Raw genomic sequence first — 17750 nt, 5'->3', positions numbered from 1 at the left:
CTTTGATGACAATATAATATTAAAAAAAATATAAAAACTGCATTCCTCAGGCTGCGTCTGGCTGTTTCTGGCACTAGAGTTGATCAACAGACTCACCTGAATGTGAACCAGCCAGGGAGCTGAGCAATCGGGCGTTGTCATTGGGTCCATCAAACAGTTCCACTGAGTCATTCATTGCTGTTTGGAAGACAGCAAACTGACCAAACACCACTGGACAAAAAAAAACAAAAAAAAAACAGACAAATAAAAACAAATTGGGACAAATGATTATTTCAAAATTTGAACAAGTCTTCTGTGCTTTGATTACAAGACTGACTGTAAGCAGTTTTGTAATTATGCACTTACCGAACTGAGGCGACACTGTGATGTAATAGGAGCAAGTCTGTTTTGTCGTGTAGTTTAAAGGATAGTTTGGAGACAAAACGACCCCTTCAGATCCACCGTACTGTCCTCCGCATGGCGCTGTGCACAGAAGGTGATTATTAGAAGCTTTTCATTTAATAGATTTTAGAATGTTATTTAGATATTTTACAACTACAGCACAATAGCCACATGTTTTATAAAGTAGTAAATAAACACATTATTTGAAAATATGCATACCAAAGTACACAAAACCAGGGTATTCTAAATTAAATGAACTCACACTGATGCACACAAATTTTGATTGTTGCAAATTGTGGAGATACTACTGCACAATTAAAAGTGTGCACGTAGCTGCAGTTCTTGGACATATAAAAACCGTATTATTAAAGAACAGTAGATACCGAAAGGACGTAGAATACCAACCCAATACTAATTATTCATCCAACCTGTTGTTTAGCCCAAACAGGTCACCAATCAATCACAAGGTCAACACAGAGAAACAGACAACGACATACAGCTAGAGTCACCCGCTAAACTAACATGCAAAGAGCAGGAGGAAGTCCACGGAGGCACATGAGAACTTACAAACTCGGCACAGAATCTGACTGAGAGGTTTAAACCGGGAGCCTTTTTGCTGTAAGGTGACAGTGCTAAGTACTACACCAACATGCTGTCCCCAATATTAATTAATTTGATGTTAAAAAGACACAGATGCAACTTAGTATGCAGGACTTGGCATTGGTATGTAATATGATACGGTGGTGGTCATATTCATAGCGATGATTCAGGTCTGAAATCCTGTCTCACAGAACATTTGATCAGTGCAGCAGTAACCCCTTGCTCACTTGCATTAATGAAGTTGAGCCCTTCAGGCTCACAGCAGTCTGCTAACATTTGGTATTAACTATATATCCAAACAAATGTGTTTGCGATGCTCTCCATAATATTTCTGCATAAGCTCCACCTGCTACTTTGTAAAATGATTTTAGTAGGAGTCTTAATCAAGGTTGATTAAGACTCCTAGAACCTCTACAACGACGTTAGATCAAACATGTAAATGTATGAGTAATGCAGAACTACATAATATTTATCAATTCAAGTGTGATAAATGTTTTTGAATCTTATTGTCTTGAGTAGGGATGGGTACCGGTGTCCGGTGCCATGATGGCACCGGTTCTGACATAAACGGTAGTAACCAGACCGAAAAGCAGCGCACATTTCGGTGCTTTATTTCGGTGCTTTTTTTTCCTGAGCTGTGATACACTTTAGATTCTAGCCAATCATTTTACGTTTCCGAGGATAGTAGGCGGGGCCAGGTACGTACGTTCTGTTAAAGCAGAGCTACAGATTAAAAATGCCCAAGGCGAAGCGGTTAAAAGTCTGGCTGTACTTCACAGCAAAATATGCAAACTCAGCAGCCTGCAACAAGTGCTTTAAGCTGATACTGTGATACTGTCAAAGGAGGTAACACCTCAAATCCGATGAAACACCTGGCGACGCATAGCGTTTTTTTAAAAGCCCAGAAATGCGCCGTATTTGATAGCTTGCTGCGAGACCTCACACCGAGCACATCTACTGCGGGTGGGTTGCCTGTTATGCAACATCCCCCAAAAACACGAAGAGGAGAGTCCTGGCCCCTAGCCCTGCCAGTGTAGCAGAAATGATGACGGATGATGATGGCAGCAGCAGCCGTTCTTCTCTGCGTGAGTAGGCTAACCACGTTATTACATTAATGCATGTAAGGTGAACTAGCAAACATCATCATAGCTACATGCTGCTGTCTTCTTGTTTGATGGCAGATACTCCCTTCACCCTGGCTAAAAAGGCTAAAATGACCAAAGAAAAAGTGGAAAACAGTTAAACATGAGAGGTTTAGGACAAAGTTTGTGTTTTTTCCATTGTTTAAGCACTGCTTCCAGCCAAGAGTGATACCATATATGCCCCATAGCTGCAGAAAAGGCTAACATTGTTATATTTTTACAAAAAACAGCTGAACATGAGAGGTTTTTGGACCAATTTTGTGTTCTCCATTCTTTAAGCACCGGTTTGAGCACCGTTTGAGCACCGGCACCGTTTCAAAAGTACCGATTTGGCACCGGTATCGGATAAAACCTAAACGATACCCATCCCTAGTCTTGAGAGTAATCACTGTTCCAAAATGTATATAAAAGGCAGTCCTAGGCACTATGAAATAAATTACTCCCTGAGTACATTCAGATTCTGCTAGGTAAGACTTACAGTGGAGCTATGCCATTACTTGGCTCACAGAATCATATTTTAGGATGGTTCATTAGTTAACAGCACATTTAAATACTGTTAACTGGAAACTGTCCATTCATTATAGGATGTTTGCTTGTTTGTGTTGGTTCCATAACAGACTGGAAATCTGCTTAATGGATAAAATTCTCACACGGTGTCATGACCTTATATAATATAAATAAATATAGACAAAGATAAACATAGCCATCATTTAGAGTACAGAACAGTGAGTTTTTGTTCAGTGACATGTTGTTGTACTCATCTATTGCACATTGTACGCATATTTTTTATGCGTACAATGTGCACAAAGTTTAAATGTTGCGAGCCATTTAAAGGTTTAGAAGGTTTATACTCGCAACCAAGTGCAGGAATGTCTATATTTTGGTGCTCTTTTATTTTTTTATTTCTTATCAAGTGTACTTTTCTTTCAATCTCCAGAGTGGCAGGAAAAAATCCCGTGGATAAGGTGAAAAGGAAACACTCACCTCGCCCTCATTACTATCACTGAGCAAAGCCCTCAACACCCAGTGGAACTGTGGAACTGCTCAGTGGTCAACAGATCAAAGTCTGTTTGTTCTGGACAGTCTCCAGGAGTGACACTGTGCGAGTGTGATCAGTAACATATCGAAAAAGCACACGTTGACTATCAGTAGCAATTATCTGAAAAAACTAAATATCAAAATAAAAAAAAATGTACCCTAACTTGCAGAAACAAATGCCCTTACATATCCTTAACATCAAGGGTCAGCGTAGCCTCATTGTTCCACTTCAATCTGTTTTTAAGATACAAAGAAAAATAAGATAAAAAACTTGAATGCATTAGTGTAACTTTAACGCTCTAGGTTACTGATTAGAAGGTCAGGGTTTAAAGCCCCAACACTTCCAAACTCCTACACTGAGCCTGTGAGAAAAGCCCTTAGGCCTATCTGCTCCAGGGGCAACATATCATAGCTGACCCTGGACTTTAATCTGAGGCTCTTAACAAGCTGGGATATGCAGGGGAAAAAATATCACTATACTGTAATACACGTGAAAATAAAAGCATCCTCTTCTGCTCCACTGCTACTCTACAACTAAGGTAACAACATTTCAAGGAACATTTGGCATTAGTGGCCAAACAGTTTCATCCGCTTTGCTGCTTCAGTTATTTAGGGACATAATGTTGCAATAAAGCGTACAGATTTTAGCCATGTCTCTTTTTCATTTTTTTCCCTGTTCCTGGGAGCACTGCCCATTACAAAAGAAGCTGGCAAGCATATCATTACTCTAATCTCTTGCGTTTTTTTTCTCTTTTCTTCTTCTTCTTTTTTTTAATCCAACTGACTGCAATTGGCTCCAAAGTTGTTTAGTTTAGCAGAAAACTTGTGTTGTCCCCAAATATCACTTGGGCCGTTGTGGCTCCAAGGCTTTGTTATATAATGTAAACGTCTTCTGATATCTATCTGGGCATGTGCATTTGTGTATGAGAGTGTGTATGTATGATATTCACTTAGGACAGAGCGGAATATATAGGAAATCTCATTTTTCATCTCATCATTAAATGTGGGAAATTGGTAAAATATACATATATTTTTTAAAAAGTGATGTCTCCACTTAACGGAGTAAAAAACAATCAACGACACTGTGGATTCTTTGGGAAAAAAAGCCTCACGCATTTACCCATAAACAACACATCCCATGGCACTATGAAGCATTAAGTGTGATGCAGCAGCAACACTTGGTGGCTATATATCACATTAAAAACAATTCAGGAGAGGGCTATAACAAAGAGCCACATGTTCTTTCATAAGTGAGACCAAAGTTCTGGTGCACCCTCTTCAAAGTAGTTAGTTCCTCTTGACAACAACACAGCGGGATAAAAACTTTAGTGGCTGAATTTATGTGGTGCTGTGCAAGAGCACAGTGTGGGATCTCCTGTATTAGTGTAGTGCAGTTTCAAAAATAGCCTATTAATCCATACCACCAATGCATGACCCACAAGAAACACACCTAACAGTAGCTTGTTCCATCTTTTTGCACCCCCAAGGGAGCTGCAAACCTTTTGCGAGAACAGCATGTGGGTGTGCAGACATTTATATTGCAGGTTAGGTCAGCAGAGGTCATTGACATTTGTGTAAGTGTCTCTGAATGTGTGCGTGCATGTGTGTGCACAAAAAAAACAGCAGCAACTAGCAAATCTGTCAGTGTCACCTTCCCCGGCACACGCACACACTCACCATGTAAGTCTTATCCCTTCCCTTCTCACCTTGTCCGGCCTCTGCTCTTCTCGTCTTGCTATGGTGTGTATCACTTTGGCTTAGTCCCAATGTGCACCCACAATATCAGCTGTGATCCCTAGTGGACTATAATTAGCGTCACCTCCGTGCTTGTTGAAAGTGTGAGAGCATGGGAGTGCAAAGGTTATAAGGACAGCCTGAGAACTGGGCCAGCACTCTGTGAATTAATATACTGCCTGGGTTAGAGGTCCATCTGTGAAACTAAGAAGTGACACTAAGGGTGTGGGTTCATATGTGGTTTCATAAAACTGTCTGATAGTAATTTAAAACACAGTATCATGTTAGCCTAAACGTTGTTAGTTGGTAGCCCCTCTAATGTTATTTTTCTTTCCCCTTTTGGATGATTTTGAACATCCACTTCAACAGCCCCTTGAGGATAATTCCCTCAAGCAAAGATTTCAGCATTTCAGTCTTGCGAAAACTGTGGGCTCAAAAATTCCACCAGAGAGCCCTGAAGCACTTTCCGATTTCTCATTAGTACAGCCTTGAGCCCTCAAGGACTTATCTGCAACATATGTCATAGTCTTTGAGTCCATGTGTGGACATTAAGACTCACTCGGTAAAACTGATTTACATCCTAAGAAAATAAATACAACAAAACTTGGTTTCTACTTCTTTGCTAGACAGTTGCTGTACTCCCACCTACTCATCCTCCACCTCCTCCCCACTCATATCCCTCTCTACTTTCTTCCTGTTTCCTAAAGCATCATAGTAATCATGCTCTTTTCTTTCTTCTATTGATTGATACTTTCTGGATTGATTTTTGTTGTGCTGTAGCATTCAAACCCTCAGGTCTAGAGGTCTTGTCTTGATCTACCCACAATCTCCCAGTGGTGCTGCTCTAGGCTCAGGTGTCAGCCTTATCAAAAGCCTTCACACACACACACACATGCGCTTTGATCATTCACACCCTCTGTCTCTCTCTCTCTCTCACACACACACACACAAATAAATGCAAAAGATGCTATGCAAGTCACTCTCTTTCTCTCACACATCTACGAGCTTTGATCATCAACACACACACACACACACACACACAACACTCTTGTAGTACTTTCTGCGTCTCATTTTCCCTTTTCTCTCATACAAATATAAAGACACACAAACACACACATACAGGCACAGCAGGGCTCATGGTGGCAGCAGGAGTACAGGAAAGAGTTTTGAAATGTCCTAAACTTTTAAAGTTGGGTTGCAGTTCATCCAGTAAGTGTTTTTTGGAACCATAAACACAGCCGCTGCTGTCACTTCAACATTTCAAGAAAAGGATTCATTTGTCAACAGCGTAATAACCACAGTTCTTGAGCACAACATATACACAACAGAATCCATTATTTATACTATGAAGCACAATGAGAATGAAATCCATGAAAACTTCAGGAAAAAAATGGTTATGCCATTTGCTTTGCATGTCTTGCACATTTCAAATGTCTTTATCTAATGACATTTTTTCTCATAGAAAGTAGCAGTAAAATGAAAGTAGTAAAGTATATGTAAGTCTATAACCCTTTTTATAGAAACGGAATGATTAATACAATATAAGACTTTCTCTGTATTCCCTGTACTACCTCGGATCCGGATTTATCATTTTCACCTTGAAGTTGCAGACATAAAAAACATACTAAGATCCAAAAAGCCAACATGAAAAGTCCTTTTAGACTTATACCTGCTACTCGCAATATGTTCTCTGGATCAAGTCAACAAGCATGTGCCCTGAACACCAGCAGCACTGGCAGCAAATGCGAGCGTGAATTAACATGGGCAGAATCCACCGAGAAAGCGTGAAATTACCGGTGCTCACTTGGCAAATTCGGTATAATGCACCATGCTACAGCACTCATTCCACCAGTATAACAATTTTAGTCTTTTCATACTTGTCAAGAGATATGCTGCTTTCATTCACCTTTTCATTCCAGTCAGTTCTTGTCTACAATATATTAGGTAATATTTAGTTCTTTAAGTATTGACACTGACCATAAACTCAATATTTCCTCCAGATGTTTTAAATTAAAAGCTCGCCAGGAACAGGAAGCATTATGCCCTATTAGCTCTCTGTAAGGCTTTTAATTGTCCTTCTTCCTTCTTCTGCAGACACAACACATTAACTGTGTTTACAGATAGCACTCGGAAAAAGTTCAGAAGGAATTTTGGATCCTTCTTTCTCCCAGAACTGCTTCATAAGAGCCATATTTATAACCTGCTGGGTGCGAATGGCTCTAAGAGGTTATGATGCATTTCTATTCGATTTAGATCTGGGTCACTTCAATACCAAATATCCTTTGATTAAAATAATTCAGTAAAAGACTTAGTTCTTAGATTTTCTAAGCTTTAACTGAGCTTCCACTGGTTGACAGTCACCCTCACACTATCCCGTAACTTATTTTGATAAAAGCATTTCGCCACAGTGATTCTTTTACAAGTTTACATAATGGCATGCAGTGCTGCTTTTACACTGTAGAGAGTTTTGCACTTTGTTTTTTCTAAATAATTCAACCTTGGCTTATAGTCAAGAAAAGTTGTCACTGAAAAGTTCTGATATTTGGTAATACATTTTTGGAGCACAAAAATATAACTCATCTGCTGATGAGTAATGTAACTTCCAGCTTTTCTACCTTGAATCTAAATACCTTTTATTGATTTCATTTGAATGACTATTTCTTGCCTGAATGTCAACATTGAATAATGTACTTAGTATGGACTTTGTTTGTCTCCTCTATGATCAGTGCTTCTTATGCATAATTCTGCAGGGATCGCTTACTTTTTCTACCACTCTATATGCACGCGTGGTACGATTTTTTGGGGTATGTGTGTACCCATGTGTTCGTTCATGCTGTGTGCGTTTGTAAGGAAACTGCCTCTAGGCGGCACTCTATTATAGCTATGTCACTCTATCACTTTACCTCTGTGTCTCTTCTCTCACATAAACACACATACACACATGTGGTCTTACACACAACCCTATCAACAGTCACGGAGAATTCCTTCTTTCTCGCACCAGCTCTTAGTTACCATGGAAACCAATAAAAGAGCGGTTTGAGATGGGAGGTGTTTGTATGTGTGTCTAAGAGTGTGTGCGTGCGTGCATGTGTGAGAGAGAGAGAAGGCAAGAAGAGGCAAGAGAGCTAGAGAGAAATTGTGAGAGAAACATACAGAGCAAATCAGACACAGACAGAGGAGGTAGGAGGAAAGTAAAATAAGAAAGACAGAGGATGAAAAAATCTTGAAGAGAGATACAGGGGAGAGTGAGAAGTAGTTACAGAGAAAAAAGCAAAGGAAAGGAGTAGAAGGGAGATGAGTGAGGGGGATGAAAGGGAGAAAAAAGGAGACGGAGGGAGTGTAAGTGGAGATGTATTATTTAAAGAGGTCTCACCCTGTCTAATGAGTTTGGTCTAAAAGCCCCAGGAGCTGCCCAAAGATAGAGAGACAGACAGAGAGACAGAGCAACTTCCCTAACTATGCGGTGAGAAAATTCAATGTGCAATCAGAGCTGAGGGAGCAAAGGCGAAAGACTGCAGAGTGGGATTTAGTCAAATCGTTCTGCTTTGACTATATGAATTGTTTATAATGTAGGTAATGACAATCTCAGGAGATCTAACCATTTATTGGGATCACTGAAAGGGCAGGAACTAAACTGACTTGCATTTAGGAAACTCTCATCCAGAGAGCAGGCCTGATATTACTGAAATAGTGTTAACAATAGGGCTGCCACAAACGATTATTTTGATAGTCGACTAGTCACCGATTATTTTTGCGATTAGTCGACTAATCGGATCATGCATCCATTGGACGTAAAACGTACAGCTTATTGCACCAGCATGCATCTGCTCTTATATAACTGTCATTAGCTTACAGCTTTAAGTGTTTAAGGTATGTGCTAACTAAAAATAAAGACAAGATGATAGTTTATTGGATTTAAATGAAATTTGCAGATTGTTTCGGTGAAGTTTAATAAACTCGGCCATCTGCTCCTTGCTATCTAAAATATAACAGGACACTGGAGTATATTCTCCAGCATCTCACACTTCTGATAATCAGTTGTCTGCTTGACGTTTATTCAGCTGTGTAAAAACTATAACTTTAATTTCAGCCAAACTGATTTACTCAGGAACAAATAAAATACTGAAAAAAGCCAAACAATAACATTTTTAAGTTATCTAAGTGACTTATATATCATGTTTAACCTGAGTAGCAAAAGACGGCGGTGGGTTTGAAAACGATTTGCCGGGAGTCCGGTGTTCTCACCGGTTCTAGTGTGCCTTCATCCCCAGCTAGCTATCGAGCTGGTGGGTAACAGGTGTCTCCGAAAACGTCGGAGCGCTTTTGAAAATATGTGGTGTCTTGATAAACTGAGCAGATATTTGAGGTTTACACAGCTACATTCTCACCTGAAAATATGTTAAACGTTTATTTTGTGACCCAGAAAGAATAATAAGAGTAATATTAAAACTAAATAGCTTCGGGGTTTAACGGCAGCTGGCATCCTTGTACATGCAGTGCTGCCATCTTCTGTTTCAGTCCATTATTACACTCTTAAATCCTGCTATTATTCCTGCGTCTGTTGGGATCTTACAAAGCTTCAAACGACGCATCGACTATTAAATTAGTCGTCGACGATTTTGATAGTCGACGTAATCGTGACTAGTCGACTAATCGTGGCAGCCCTAGTTAACAATAATAAAGTTAAAAGGTAAAAGTAAAAGAAAACATATACACATGTATATGTGTATATATGTAAATACATGTGTATATGTATATGTGTATATACACATGTGTATATGTTGCACACTTTGTGTGTGTGCTTGTGTGTGTGTGTGTGTATAAGTAACTTAGTTACCAGATAGACTATTTTATTTTTTATTTTATTGATTAAATTATGGTCTTACTGTATAGTAAAACATTAACCTGTGTAACAATACCTGGGCAAAAGGTTGGGGTTGGTCTGCTAAATCTGCTAAGTGGCATTATTACCTTGAAATAAAGTCGATGAAGGAGAGGATGAAATAAAATGACTTGATAACCTCTTATTCTTGCTCTTTTTTTTTTTTTTTTTTTTTTTGCTTTTCTCAAATACCTACTATGAGTGCAATTATCCCATTCTTATTCTCTCACACCCCTGAATGCCTGTGACTGTCTCCCAGACATTATTAAACAGAGCTTTCACAGGAGACTTTTCAAAGTAGGAATATGTGCTTTATGTCTATGTGCCCATAACCATTTTTAATTCTTATCTCCTTGCTCTGTGGCTTATCTGAATTTTTTACCCACATGGCATTAGTCAGATATGCCTCTCTCACATACACAAACCCATATACACCATGAATGGCACTCTGGCAGGTGTCGTTTCATTGCTTCTCTGAGCTGTCAATCACACAGACAGCTCAGTCCCCAATCCCTGACTGCTTTGATAACACACACACACACACACACACACACACACACACACACACACACACACACGTAAAGACAACAACTACACTTAAATCCAGATCTGGGAATGGGAAGTGGGGGATTGGGGTTTTTTGAATGTGGTTGGTCCTGTAAATAAATAATGAAGCAATATAATCAGCTGCCAGTGTCCCTTGTCCCAAGGACAGACTTTCATTCCACCGTCTTTAACAAGGTTTCAGACTGCAAGCCTTATTCTGTTCTGTTCACAAACTAGTTCCCTTCCCCCTAAGCTCAGAAGACCTTCAGAGTACAATAAGTCCTAAAATCACAAGCTGCAATCCAATCCAAGACAGTGGTGTTAAAGTCCAGTCCTCCACAGAACAAAAGTTTCTCTGGAGAGGCAGTTAAAATATGTTAGCTAGTTGGCACTGAATAAAAAGCATGATTCAAACATTACAAAACAATGGAGTGAGTTGCCAAATATATATGGTGGAGTTGTCCAAATAAAGTCTATGATTTTGAAAGACTGGACCTATCATTCTTCAGGAAGGAAGCTCGATGGCTAAAGCGAGATATACAACCTACAGTGTTGCTACTAGATAGTGTATAACAATGACCAAGATTCATATGAAATTTAGATAATACAGAGAAAATCTTCATAAAGTTCATGTTATTTAAATAAACAGGGGAAAAATAGAGAGAGTGGAAAAGCAAGGTCCCAATTTGGAATCAAACAGAGAACACAGTGTGCAGTTTCACCTCTGAGTTACCAGATTTCTAATAAATATTCACTGTAACAATAATATTATGGTACAGCAATACGCACAAGGTTGTATTTCCTGATGCGTCACTCCTACCTTTACATGATGGCAGTGCCTTGTTCCACACTGGCTTTCCATCTGGACCCATGACACAGGTGATGGTATCTTCACCTGCTATTGTGTAGCCATGGTGACAGCTGTAGGAGACCTGAGATCCCAATTTATAGTCGTACCCTGTCCGACTGGCATTCATAACATTACCGGGATCAAAACAGGCTTCCCTTGGTTTTTCTGTTGAGAGGGAAAGTGTCTGTATGAGTAGAGTAGCCTAATAGTTTTTATTACAAAATAAAAATTGTATTTACTTTCTTAGATTTTTTTTGCAAACTTATAACAGTACAACAACCTGCGGTACAGAAAAGGCAGTGTAACAATGAGAATTATGATACTGTTAGGAAATACATTAATCAATTTTCTATTAGAATGTAAATAAAGTTTCAGAGCTGTACATTTCTACAATATGCATAAATCTTTATAGTCCAGCATTTCGAATTACAATATGTCCTCCCATATAAAAGGGCAAATAACCCCCAACAAAACAAAACAAAAAGAGCAAACAAGAAGAAGAATGAGATGGCGATAAAGTAGTAAAAGACAAATAGTGGTCAAACAGTGTCTTGGATCTTTATGACTTGGAGCTGGACCAGCTTGTTTGCGTTTCTGTGATCAGCCAATAAGAATGAGATATTATGCCTGAGAAAGGAAATGGGCAGGATGACAGAGAAGGGTGGAGGGCAAGATAGAAGTGAAACAGAGAGATCATTAAGGCTGGATTTTAATTAGAAAGATGGCAGATGAAAGGTAGTGAATAATGACAAAAGTACAGAAGTGTAAGGTAGTGTGATGAGACCAACAACAGAATAGGTGATGGTCTTTTTAAAAACTAGACATAAATAGGATAAAGGAATCAAGAAGAAAAGGGGATTTATAAAATTTGCCAGAGCAGATCTAGTCTCTACTCAGCTGAACAACTAAGTACTGTATTGACTATAAGCGTTAAATCACCCCTAGTCAAGCCAAACCAGGATAAGTCACAATCACTTGAAGTAAACAACTCATCGGCTGGCAAGGAGCACCGTGTTCGGCTGATAAACAAAAACAAAAAATAAAACAAACCACAAAAACTTCTCCTGTATGAAGGGATTAATAAGAATAGGCAGATTAAATTTGATCCAGTCTGCACACTAAACAATCCTGCATCGACTTTTTAATCATTACACCCAATGCAAGCACATTATCGTTTTTACATTCACCGTTTTGCATTTCAATGTGCAGAAACAGTCATAAAATACCTTTTATTTGCTAGAAACCTACATTGATTTGCCTTGTTCTTTTCAACCTCATTAGGCCTATACTGAGATGCTATTTTGAAAGTGAATGTTATTGATACGAGTTGTATTTACTATTTCTACTATTACACTCAAAACTATGCTCCTGCTGCTTGCACACTACTGTTACTAACACTATCCTGTATACCACTAATATGTATCACTTTTACTAAAATCAGTACTTCTACCATCACCACAACATTTCTTTTATTGCTGATAATTACGTAATAATTCAGTAATGGGATAGTTTCAAACAGTTGTAATCACTAAAGAATTAATCATAAGCTGTTTAAATCTATTTAATGTTGCCAAATGTAAAGTACACCTGGACATGTCAAGCCAAAAGTTTTTTGGTTTAATTACCTCTATATTCGATGGCGAATCCAGACATGCCCAGCGAGGCATCCGATCTGAATGCAAGGAAGAGACTGTTATCACTGCTCTCTATCCGCTCTGGGGCCTGGTTGCCTTGGAGACTTGCTAGTAGAGGCCCATTAGAGTCTTCACCCTCATAGATGTGCAGGAAGTCGTAACTTGGCTCCATGTTAAAACTGGGTATAAAAAAAAAAAAAAAAAAATCTTAGACCTAAAAAATACTTATTGGTAAGTTTGTTGGTAGTTTTCAAAGTGTCCAAACAATTAACACAGAACTGTACGTTCAGTTAGGTATGTGTGCCATTTAATTGCTGACAGTTTGAGCTATCTCCATTGTAATCGTCAACTCATCTCCTTGCTTTCTTTTTGAGATGTTTGATGTTTTATGGATATTTGTCACTCTGTTAAAACGAAGACAGAAATATTTGACCGAAAACGTAAATAACTTAAGACATTCAGAAAAATAGGCAACTGTTGCAACAGCAGTCTTATCATTAGGTTAGTCATCCTGTTGTCACACTTTGAAAGAGGACAACATGTACTGTAACATTTATGGTCGAAGCACGCGTATGTAGAGTTGGATGTCTCGAGACCGGTCTCGAAACCACTTTTAGGTGATCTTGGTCTTGTCTTGGTGCGTCTGTCCTCTCAGTAAGCGAGTGAGACAGTAGACAGCGGTGAGGAGGGCTGTGCGAGTGCATCGCAAAAACACATAAATATGCCTGTGACCCGTAAACGATGCAGCATCTGGCTGCAGTTTAAAGACTTTTTTGTCTCAGTCTCAGTCTTGGTCTTGTCTCGACTTTGTCTTGACTCGGTCTGCTTTGGTCTTGGTCTTGTCTTGGTCTCGATACCCTCTAGTCTTGGTGTTGTCTTGGTCTTGGTTTAGGCGGTCTTGACTACAAGTCTACGTGTGTGTGTGTGTATAGTAGCTCGTTCTCTCACAGATGGATAGACTGTGAATCAGTTGGTTGGAAGTGTGTGTCTGTGTACGAGTTTGTGTGTCCAGTCATAGCAAGGAAACATGAAGAGAAAGAGATGGAGAGAGACTGTTTGACATTAAGGGCAGCGATACTGCAAAAGTAGCAGAAAAGTACTTTTCTGTTTGACTTTTCAGCACTATAATGAGCTATAGAAAGATCTTTAGATTTTTAAGTCTCACAAAACATATATAAACTTTTGTTTTGTGAGACTTAAAAATTTGACTTGGTGAGGAAAAAGAAAAGAAAATCACGGATAAACTATTTGACATACAGTGGCTTGCAAAAGGATTTGGCCCCCTTGAACCTTTCCACATTTTGTCACATTACAGCCACAAAAATGAATCTTATTGGAATTCCACGTGAAAGACCAATACAAAGTGGTGTACACGTGAGAAGTGGAACGAAAATCATACATGATTCCAAACATTTTTTACAAATAAATAACTGCAAAGTGGGGTGTGCGTAATTATTCAGTCCCCTTTGGTCTGAGTGCAGTCAGTTGCCCATAGACATTGCCTGATGAGTGCCAATGACTAAATAGAGTGCACCTGTGTGTAATCTAATGTCAGTACAAATACAGCTGCTCTGTGATGGACTCAGAGGTTGTCTAAGAGAATATTAGGAGCAACAACACCATGAAGTCCAAAGAACACACCAGACAGGTCAGGGATAAAGTTATTGAGAAATTTAAAGCAGGCTTAGGCTACAAAAAGATTTCCCAAGCCTTGAACATCTCACGGAGCACTGTTCAAGCGATCATTCAGAAATGGAAGGAGTATGGCACAACTGTAAACCTACCAAGACAAGGCCGTCCACTTAAACTCACAGGCCAAACAAGGAGAGCGCTGATCAGAAATGCAGCCAAGAGGCCCATGGTGACTCTGGACGAGCTGCAGAGATCTACAGCTCAGGTGGGGGAATCTGTCCATAAGACAACTATTAGTCGTGCACTGCACAAAGTTGGCCTTTATGGAAGAGTGGCAAGAAGAAAGCCATTGTTAACAGAAAACCATAAGAAGTCCCGTTTGCAGTTTGCCACAAGCCATGTGGGGGACACAGCAAACATGTGGAAGAAGGTGCTCTGGTCAGATGAGACCAACATGGAACTTTTTGGCTAAAATGCAAAACGCTATGTGTGGCGGAAAACTAACACTGCACATCACTCTGAACACACCATCCCCACTGTCAAATATGGTGGTGGCAGCATCATGCTCTGGGGGTGCTTCTCTTCAGCAGGGACAGGGAAGCTGGTCAGAGTTGATGGTAAGATGGATGGAGCCTAATACAGGACAATCTTGGAAGAAAACCTCTTGGAGTCTGCAAAAGACTTGAGACTGGGGCGGAGGTTCACCTTCCAGCAGGACAACGACCCTAAACATAAAGCCAGGGCAACAATGGGATGGTTTAAAACAAAACATATCCATGTGTTAGAATGGCCCCGTCAAAGTCCAGATCTAAATCCAATCGAGAATCTGTGGCAAGATCTGAAAACTGCTGTTCACAAACGCTGTCCATCTAATCTGACTGAACTGGAGCTTTTGCAAAGAAGAATGGGCAAGAATTTCAGTCTCTAGATGTGCAAAGCTGGTAGAGACAAACCCTAAAAGACTGGCAGCTGTAACTGCAGCAAAAGGTGGTTCTACAAAGTATTGACTCAGGGGGCTGAATAATTACACACACCCCACTTTTCAGTTATTTATTTGTAAAAAATGTTTGGAATCATGTATGATTTTCGCTCCACTTCTCACGTGTACACCACTTTGTGTTGGTCTTTCACGTGGAATTCCAATAAAATTGATTCATGTTTGTGGCTGTAATGTGACAAAATGTGGGAAAGTTCAAGGGGGCCGAATACTTTTGCAAGCCACTGTATTTCCCCTACTTTTTGAAGGCTAAAACAGGCGTCAAGTTTCCCACTGCAAAATTAGTTATTGAAAATACACATTAATAATGTGGTATGCAAAAATTACCAAAGTTAAAATGAGTGCAATGAATGTTTCAGTTTAAGGCCTGTTTTGTGTCTGGTATAAAATGAGATTAACTACACCCAGACCCCATTTGCACTGACGGAGCTTTAAATGGTCTTTACTAATACCTTTTGCATTAGTAATACACGTGGGTGTAAATGCTAAAGAAACTAAGTGTGATAAAACTAAAACTCGCTGAAAAGAAATGGCACAACATTATTACCCTACAAACCACAACAGTAAAACTAGAGTATATTAAGATCTGGATGAAAAATCAGGGAAAATGACATAAAATTGAGAGAGTAGACTGTTATGAAATGAATTACACATTTTAAAATATATTGTAATGACATGGAAATGAAATGAATACGGATGTGTTTTGTTTTAAAATGACTCCAAATAGCCTGTAAATTTAAAACATACATAAAATATAATTTTAGGTTATTTTACAAATGAAATAAGATTTCAGGCTGATACCTTTTAAAACAGCTACAAAAGAAAGTTCACTTGGATGTGGACGCTCAGATAATGACATCTCAAAACTAGGTTTGTCTTGACTGGAGAAACACATTGTGATTAAATTCAAAGGCTGATCGGGAAGTCATTACTAACTGGGTCATTTTGTAGTCTATTCAAGCTAAGCTTAGAAATAACAGTTAAATTTAAACAAATCATGAAAAATATGATACACAACATTCAGAAAACAACCAATATCAATACAACTTAATTAGAAGTAAAATAAAACTGCCTCACTGTTACAACAGAAGGGAATTATCTCTCAAGCTTAAAAACATGAAGCAAAAATTGGGTCATTTTTTCTCCTTTGGCAATCTGGAGAAAGTCCGCTTTGCTTTTATCTCTTTTGCTACATTTGAAGCTCAAGTCTTCACTTTTGCTTTAGTCATAAGCCGCTAACCACTGTGACTTGTAAAATATTTACCACCGAGGCACAAGCAGAACTCGAAATGTAAATAAACACTGCCCTATTACCAAAAAACAAAACATTAAATGGTTGGAAATTCCTTTTATTCACACAGCAATTTCAAGGCAAGAATAGTATCTGTAATCTCACTGCATCAAGTTTAGTGTGTTTGTCTGAAAAAGATCATTCTAATTTCTTTTTGCATGCAGTCACAGTACTTTTCAATATAGATATAATACAAATAGATATATTTGTATAGTGATGTATTCAATGTTGCACTGATATATACATTAGATCATTAGATACTGTTAATTTAGAATACCTTGTTCCTATGTGTAGGACATTATCAAAATGGTCACAGTGATGAAACATAAAAGACTAAAAAGATTTAGGGTCAGATTTATTAACAATCCCAGCTATGTGAAATTTGTGACTGAAAAGCATGCACGCAGGTAGGAATTATAGAAATGGCTAAGGTTCGACACGTGCAATTTATTGCAAATTGCACTGTATTTCACACGCAATAAAAGCATGTGTTATTATGATCGATAGTTGGCGCTAAAAGCCTCAATTTATTCGGGATGCCGGGGGAAAATGTCAGAATGAGCATGTAATTGGAAGCGTTGGATGCAAAAAGCTATGAACGTGGTGCCAAAATGTTGCATCTGTCTTGACATCTGTCTCTTTGCACAGTCTTCGCCCTGACATGTTAACAGTTCTTGTTTTTTGGCTTTGTTAGCTAAACTGAACTGAACTCAGCGTGACACACTGGAGTGAGGGAAGAGGAGAATCCCAATTCAAAAGGCCTACAAATACGTATTGGAAGCCAAATTAGCTTTTATAGTGAATGATGGGCAGTGTTTCAGCCTTTTAGTCCCATTTCTCCACAAAGATTCTTCAAAGATAAAAAAGTATCTGTAATTTTTTCCTTTCAGCAGAGAAACAAGCAGAGCAGCTTTTTTGGACTTCTACCTTGTTGTTATCAGGTCTCTTAAACACCACATTCAAACATCTGTCAAAATGAAGCAATCACTGGGATTTAGATTCAGACATATCTAATGACTGAAT

At 38.9% G+C, this 17750-nt stretch overlaps 1 protein-coding gene across 1 annotated transcript in view; it reads right to left on the bottom strand.

The window, feature by feature from the left end:
* The window catches only part of LOC309707078 (CUB and sushi domain-containing protein 1-like), a 451615-nt gene that overhangs the window by 72779 nt on the left and 361086 nt on the right, over window positions 1–17750 (bottom strand). Inside the window, exons 31-34 of the mRNA XM_082534186.1 lie at window positions 12799–12986; window positions 11144–11338; window positions 346–462; window positions 97–210 (exon numbers count right to left, since the gene is read on the bottom strand). Of these exons, the coding sequence (XP_082390312.1) occupies window positions 97–210; window positions 346–462; window positions 11144–11338; window positions 12799–12986 (614 nt within the window). The remainder of the gene's footprint in view (window positions 1–96; window positions 211–345; window positions 463–11143; window positions 11339–12798; window positions 12987–17750) is intronic.

This window comes from Aulonocara stuartgranti, assembly GCF_965226115.1.
Source record: "Aulonocara stuartgranti genome assembly, chromosome: 1".
Classification (NCBI taxonomy): Eukaryota; Metazoa; Chordata; class Actinopteri; order Cichliformes; family Cichlidae; genus Aulonocara; species Aulonocara stuartgranti.
Note: the sequence above shows the minus strand (reverse complement) of the source record. Positions and strands in the feature narration are given on the sequence as shown.